A 7967-nucleotide genomic window follows, 5' to 3' on the forward strand; every position below is an offset into this window, starting at 1 on the left:
AAGGTCTGTTTTAATACTTATTAACGCATTTAATACTTATTTCAGTAGAGTATGTAATTTCATCAGCATTAGAAAGAATGCTATTAGAAAGGTGCCAGTAGATTATCAGTGCAGCTAGTGTTTTTCTGACCTTAAATATTTAATTGAGATCATCTTAATTAGTTCTGTGCTATGCTTGCTTCCACTTTGACTGAAGCTGCAAAGCAACAATCTACCCACAGCTTTGGACAGGAAATGTCTTTTGTGAATTGTGACTTGTTTGCCTGTTTGTCAAAAAGGGATTTGAATAATGGTAGAAAAATTGGGCAGGGACACAGATACAGTATTTAATTGCTCAGAAAGTTTTGAGCAAGTTGCTAGAAACTCAGTGTACAGAATCCAAGCGTTACTCTGCATGTCCTGTATTCTTGGGGGTTTTTTTTGAGGAATTAACTAATAGCATTGGCTTGGAAACAAAATTCTGGTTTCACATGGACCATAGTTATGGCCTGACCACATACAGTAGTGGTTTTGTTCCGCTTTAGTAATAGAGTAATTGATACTCTATTGGTACTAGATTAGTTAACCTTCTGTTTTTGTAAAGCTAAGAGATATTTTAAGTTAATGGTTTTTTACTTTGTTTTTAACTGATAGGAAGAATTCAGATTGCATTTCAAGAACATATCCCGCATAATGGATTGTGTTGGATGTGATAAGTGCAGGCTGTGGGGCAAACTGCAGGTATAGTTTGTTTTATGTATGTGTGCATGGCTGGGGGGGGGTTAGAAGATAAGCATCTACTTCAGTTTGGCTGGATGCCTCTTGCCTTAGCATTCAGACTTTGTGCACATGGTTGGTCTTTGATATCCTTACCTATATATTAAAAACAGACAGATGTTTAGTTCATTGTTCAATAAATTTGTTTAAAAAATTTATTTTTAGTCTACAGATGTATAATTTACTAAAAGGTATAGTTTGTAGTCTCTGAAAAAAATGTATTTAGAGAAGATGCTTCACGGCGAAGTCTTATGGCAATCAGTATCTTATCTGTATTCAGTGATCAGATGAGCCTTGCAGAATCCCCTGTGGGTGGGAAGCCTTCCTGGAAATACAGCACTTCCTTAATTGTTAGAAAATTCAGCAAGAGATTTAACTCCACAACTTGAGATATAAGAAAGAAGTAGTAATTCAGATTTTCACAATTTATGCAGAAGGCAGCAAATGAATGCAAAGGTGCGCAGTAAAGCTGGAAGTTTAAAAGCAGAATTTCAGTTTCTGGACACCTTTTATTTTTTAACTGAGAACAAGTTCTTAAAACTGAAGACTAATGTTAAGTCAAGATTGGGAATAGTTGTTACTTTGGGGTGCCTACTGAACTATACTGTTGTATAATGTTAAGCTTATCAGAGTTCAGTTTTCAAAGAAATTTATAACATCAAAAATTTGGTGGTCTCTGCTGGATTTCCGGAGTTCTGCTTACCCTGTCCTAGTTAATGCTTCTGATCTATTACTGTTTTTTCCTTCTCACACAAAATGAAATAGGGCCAGATTTCTTGACCTAGAAAATTCTCTTGCAGCCAGCCTCAACCACTTTTTATCAAAATCCAGTGGTTGTTTCTATAGCCTGATTAAAAGAGGAAATACGAATAGCTGCTTCTGTTCTATTTCTGTGTAGAAAATGGGGGTTGAAACTGAAATTGCAATGTCTGCCACTGGGACTGGAGGTGGTAAAAATAGAAGTGTTGTGATACCTCGTAATAAAACCTAGTTTGACTGGGAAGGGGGGAGGGGAGAAGAAAAGGGGAAATCTGATCCAACAGCTCCTGCGGCAGTGGGGCATCTGTAAGGCAAGGGGCGGGAGGGAGCTGGAAGTGTTGTACCAGGCATATATTCCAATGCGTCTGCTGTGGCTGAGAAGAAAAGAGATGGGAAGTGAAGGAGTGATCTTATTGATCTTAAAACGTTGGACTTTTCTTCTAGACTCAAGGCTTAGGAACTGCTCTGAAGATCTTGTTTTCCGAGAAGGAGATACAGAGCCTTCCTGAGAATAGCCCGTCAAAAGGTTTTCAACTCACACGCCAAGAAATAGTTGCTCTTGTAAATGCCTTTGGAAGGTAAGTGGGTTTTTTCTTAATTATCTGTGTAGTAGAAAACCAGTAAAACTTCAGTATCAACACTCAAGGTCTGTGGAAAGATGGTATTGTACATGTAGCTGTACCTTTTAAAGGCTGAATTATTATTAGTGATACTAATAAAATTAATGCCATCAAACTGAGCATGTGGAGTGCTGATTATTAGCCTTGGACATTGTTGTGTGTTGGGATCCAATTCATCTCTCTATCTCAAACCTCATAAATTCCATCTTGTGAAAGCTGGATTTAAGTCTCAAACAGTCTTAAGCATTAGGCTTTGGGTATGTCTCCTCAGTTTTGGATGCTGAATAGAGCTGTTCTACTTTTTTTTATATTTCTGTTTTACATGTGTGTACGTCAAAAGTAGTGAAAGGGAAAAAAGATACTTGGAGATTTTTTAATTTTCATGTATGATGTGATTATTTTTGTTAAAACTTTAATTTTATTTAATTTTTTGAAAACAGAAAGTATTTGCCCCATTCAAGTGATGAAATAAAACATTTCAAGAGCTTTAAAAGATGTGTAGAACTTGCGTTGTTCGTCATGCTAGTTCTTCAGATCTTGAATATAACAATCTGGTCCTGTTGAAAGAATGTAATTAATGTTTATTACCTCTGCTTAGAGATTTTTACAGATGTTTAATGAAGTCAGGAAAACTTAAAACATACCTAAACTGTAATCCCTGTAGTATACTATGTAAATATAATGGAGAAGTCAGACAGTAGATCTTTTGCAGGAAAGTAATATCTTAGTTAATCTTTGGGACAGAATTGTGTTTAAAAAACAAACAAGCAAACAAAACAACAACAAAAAGCCCCCATGGAAGATGATGATTTGCACTTCTCTTTCGCAGTTGACATACTAACATTTAAGGGGTTTTTGTTTTGCAGGCTTTCCACAAGTATAAGAGAGTTGCAGAATTTTAAAGTTTTATTACAACAAACTAGGTAATGAAGGCCTTTGCACACCTCCATTAGTGAAGACCATTTACGTGACTGCATTGAGCAGAAGGAACTGATCCTTACAGGACTCACATGAACTGATAAAAAGTAAAATCAAGTACCAACTTGAATATTTATGTTCAAACTAGGAATGGTTATTAATTAGAAAAGATATTTATGAATGAAATATATAGTTTTTAAATGTGTAAATTATGCTGATCTGTTTATTTTTTAAGTTCTCTGCTCACAGTTCTGTTGTACTGAAACTACATAAATTTTCTTTATTTCCTTGTCTTTTTGAGACAGTTGTTTTATATGAAAACATATGTACCTCCACCCTGACTTGGCCTGTCCTGAGAGAGGTGGTTCGCCTCTCCCCGGTACTCAGCTTCAGTATATTCTAAGGACTGAGTATGCTGATTCTGGCTGTCTAAAAGAAAAGAAAAAACAAAACAAAAAATGGAGAAGGAAATAAGGTTCTTGTTGAGTTCTGACTTCTTACTGTAATAATGAAACTTACTTAAAAATAGGAAATTTACTGAGCAGAAAGTTTTGTTTCACACCAAGCTCCTTTGCATCTTGCTGATATCAACATTTTTTTCCCTTATGTGCTGCTTTCCAGAAGCTCCTTTTTTTTTTCTTTAAAATAACTACCTTGTCTCTGATGCAGCACAGTTGGAAGTGACATTTCTGCAGCCCTTTGGCTACTCTGCGTTTGCCTGGGGGGAGTGCAAGAGGGCAGGGGGAGATGGGTAGTGGAGTGCTGCCAGCTGAAACGCCTCAGTCAATCAAATGAGTATTTTATTTTCTAGATTGTAATCGCAAGTTCGGTTCCAGAAATTCTTTTTAATGTCTAAAGTGTTAAAATAGCACGTTTCAATCTTTGAGCTGTAGAAATAGATTTGCTCTTTATGGGTTATGTTTTCATGCTACGTTAAAAGGTCAGTACAAAAAAATAAGAACTTGTTTTTGTAGTCACTTTTAAAAAAAGATGCTTTTTAAAATTCATAATCATACTGACATTTAATACCGCATACTCTATCTATGCAATCCCTATCTGTATCTTCTTTAAAAGGATATTCAGCGTAATAAAACGGGTATGTTAATAATGTAACTTTCATAAAATAAGGAATTACTTGTGTATCATTGTCCACAAATGTCAATGATAATTTACCATTGTCCAAAACAGAATTCAAAAACAGCACTGCTGATTAGTAGCAACCAAATATTGGTTTAAATTTAAAATGAAGTAATAATTATTTTTTTTTTCAAACCAGCACGTTTCAAAGTGAAGTTAAGCATTATGAATGTAGGAAGTGCTGGTAACAGTGTAGATAACATCTCTTGTTTTTAAAAACAAAGTCTTCACAAAATAAAGTGCTCTTAAACATTTTTCACCCAACCAGATATTTAGTGACCTATTTATATAATTGATTGTAACTGTATTGGCTTCCATAATGTGGTCCTTTACAGCTGAGATTTTCTGAAAGCTGGAATACGCTCTGTGTCCCTTGTTTCCAGACTAGCCTCAAATTCCTACCTGACTGGAAATGAGACGGACTCTCCTGCTGCCACTTGCTACTATAAAAAATACAGTTTCTCAAGAACCCTCTTGAGTCAAACTGGGATAAGCTAAATGAAAGGAGGGGAAAAACCAACCAACCAACCAAACAAAAAAAACAACAAAAAAACCCAAACCAAAAAAAAAAAGCCCACCCCCACAAAACTTTGGTGATAGTTGCACAAATTGGCAATGAACTGGTATCCAGTCCTAAGTTCCTGTTTAAGCCAGTAGATTAATTTAATGTGGAGTTGGAGAAAGCTGATACCAGTCTGGGTACGTCACGTTCTTAACCGGCAGCCTCTCTTGCCTGCAGGCACCCTTGTCTGAGCAAGTCACCACAGGCTTCCTTTTTCCAGTTAGTGGAGAAGAGCGGGCGATTTGTAGGTGGATTCACCTGGCCTCTTCCGAGCTCTGGATGATCCACTCCAGGATGCAGTGGTTTGCACCCTAGAGTGGATTTTTCTCCATTAAATTGAAGTGGGAACCCAGGTAACTAGCTCAGATGTGAACATCTATGTTTGATAAATGAGTTCCACCCCGAGTATCTAACTCTCCTGAGTAATTGTATATATTGAAAGAGTGTGGTTTTCAGTTGGCCATTAATTCCTTGCCTTTTGGATTGACCTGCAAGGGCTAGAACCTGTAGGCTCACTTGTGTGAATGCTGTATAGCTGGGACTTATCTGTGTTATTATAGTGCCTAAAGCTTTAGGCAGAATTTTTTTATTTGAAAAAAATAAAATAGATTGTGTTGTCTGTGCTGCCCCAGGAAAGGCCTGAGTCTCAGAATTGTTTCTTTCCTTTTTCCCCTGCCTTTATGGGGAAAGTGAATGGCTTCCAACCTTCTTCTGGGGATGCAACTTGCTATTTTTCTTTTTTTTTTTTTTTTATTTTTTTCCACCTGTGCCTGGCTAAAATCTACAGACACTGAAGCAGCATCACATACTAGCATCGTGCACTTGCTCGTGGGAGAGGTGAGAGATTTGGGCACCCAGATCCCGGGCATCTGCTCCCTGCAGCCCCCATTGGCACAGTGCAGGCAAGGCTAATCCCGTTGGGGAAGAACATAAAGAGATGGGAAGCTTTTTCTTCTTTTCCTTTGTGTCATGGAAACACGGGAATGCAGCCGAACAGCACATTCTGTGTACGGGGAAGTTCTGTCGCATGTGAAGGTACATCTCTCTTGGTGATCAAATATGGAAGGCATTTCACTTCACTGTCATTGTAGAAATAGGATGTAAGATTTTTCTTGTTACAAATCTAGTTGAAACAATTTTCCTGTCACCCTCTTTTTTTTTTTTCTGTATTTGATGTACATTCTGTGACTATGCTGCCTATGAAGTTTTACCCTGTGAGTTGGATGACTTAGTTCTTTATATGTTAAATTAAATTTTAGACATCTACAGGTCCGTTTTTATACTAAAGGTTAGTTACACTGTCCATGACCTGTAAACTATTTTAAATTCCGGCTTGTCAACTTTGCCTGCCATTCATTTCAGAGGAAAAGTTACATTCCTTGTACAAATGACACAATGATTGTAATCCCAGAGGTAGCGAGAAGACAAAAATGTTTCTTTATTTTTCCCAAGTCATGAAGACTGATGTGAAATGGTAAAAGGACTTGGTGCAAACTGCATCGGCAAAATGTAGGGCGCTGCTGCTGAACAAGTAGCACTTCAGTGCCTGAGGAGGAAGGTGCAAATACAGATTTTAAACCAGTAAAATATAGAGACTCGTGGAAGCTGGAATAACGAAAGCGTTTTCCTCCTCCAGCTGCTGATTTGTGCTGTCTGTCATTGTACGTGCATGAAATACACCGTGCCACACTTCCTTGAGTTGTGTTTTGACGGTTGGGTTGCCTTTATCTTGACCTTGCTTTGTGCTTTTCTGGGAAATGACCTGTAATATGTTGTAAATAATCTAGATGCTTATGTTTATAAAGGAGCAATCAGCAATTCATCACTCTACAACTCCTCCATACAGCTAGCCTATTAAAATGTAATATTTATTAAAATCAAAATCAACGTTGGAACTGCTTACTGAGATCTAAACACTTCTGAACCTTTGCTATGTTTGAATCTATAAAATGCAAATTAAAGTATTTTCTGCTACAGCTTCTTTTTGTGAATGTAATTTTTGGGTTTTCACTTGAAACTTTTTTTTACTTCTCATTTCATTTCCCTTTCAACTACACTTGGTAGAAATGATATAACTTAAATTATTTACGTGTCGGCCATTTAAGCTTAAGATGCTGATCAGGTTTCCGTTCTCACTTTAATTCCTTTCAAAAAATGAATGTAACCTGTGTAGCTGTTGCTGTTCCCAGCGCACTGCGGTGTGGCAGCGCAGCAGAAATTCCTGTGGCAGAATTACAGGACGTTTCTGGATGAATATGGCCAAATTTAGCCACTGTTTCAGTCCAATTGTTTTAAGAGCTGTAAAGGCTTATTTTGAAATGAAGTTGGGTCCCTTCTGTCCCTTTCTCAGGCTAGCTTATAAAATCAATTTTGTAAATATTTTTTTCTGGTTGCTTTACTCAGTGGGGCTCTTCATGTGAAATTACTCCCCCTAAAGGATTTCTGCAGTGTTCTGTTTCATTCTGCGTATGTATTTTTTTTTTTTTAACAAGTTATCTTACTAAAAATTTGATACACGTATTTCATCCTCGGTTTAGGTGGGTAAGTACCTGTTACACAGGTGATGATAATTATAGCGATTTAACTTACATTTAACGTTGCACCTTGTTGTTTAAATCTCCTGTGTTTTGAGAGTATTTAATTCATTACTATGATTGGTTATAGTCACTTGTAATTCCACTTTCTGCATGCGTCCTGTGGCATGGGGATTAAGCTTGTTTTAAGCACAGAATTCTCATAATTAAATTTTTGCTGTGCGGCTCTATCTACTGTGAAGAAAATGTAATTCCTGCAGACTTTTCTTGCACTGGGTCTTCAGGCGGTTTTGTACAAACACGGTTGTAGAATTACAAAGGGTTTAATAAAACTTCTGTTCCTCTCCTAACCCTGTGGCAGCTTTTTTAAGCTCTGGCTGATGGTTTAATTGCCTTTTTGTCTTCAGTGAACGTTTGGGAAGAAGTAAAGAAACTCATGGAAGCTCTGGAGGGCAAACAAGTGGCAGGCTGCTTCTGCCAGAGGTAACGCTCGTGCTTTGATTTTTACCACAACGGCCCCAAAACCCAAAGAGCCTGTGGAAGACTTGGCATAGGAGTGTGGCACTGCTCTGCTTTCGGCTTCCAAGCAGCCCTGGTCGCATCTACTCCCCATCCCTTCTTTTATTCCCGTATATCCTCTGTGAAACGTGTATTTCTATGTGAAACTAGAGAGAATTCTCT

The 7967-nt window shown here is 37.5% G+C and overlaps 1 protein-coding gene across 5 annotated transcripts in view; it reads left to right on the forward strand.

Annotated features, from left to right (window-relative positions):
• Positions 1 to 7636, forward strand: part of ERO1B (endoplasmic reticulum oxidoreductase 1 beta) — a 33694-nt gene extending 26058 nt beyond the window's left edge. For 2 of the 5 annotated variants that reach the window (XM_054193830.1, XM_054193831.1), the window contains 3 exons: positions 634 to 720; positions 1960 to 2093; positions 3002 to 7636. In XM_054193830.1, coding sequence (XP_054049805.1) covers positions 634 to 720; positions 1960 to 2093; positions 3002 to 3062 — 282 coding nt within the window. In that variant the 3' untranslated portion in view covers positions 3063 to 7636. The remainder of the gene's footprint in view (positions 1 to 633; positions 721 to 1959; positions 2094 to 3001) is intronic. The other 3 variants (XR_008465202.1, XR_008465203.1, XR_008465204.1) reach the window with 3 other exon arrangements.
• The last annotated feature ends 331 nt before the right edge of the window (positions 7637 to 7967 follow it).

This window comes from Rissa tridactyla, chromosome 3 (assembly GCF_028500815.1).
Source record: "Rissa tridactyla isolate bRisTri1 chromosome 3, bRisTri1.patW.cur.20221130, whole genome shotgun sequence".
Lineage (NCBI taxonomy): Eukaryota > Metazoa > Chordata > Aves > Charadriiformes > Laridae > Rissa > Rissa tridactyla.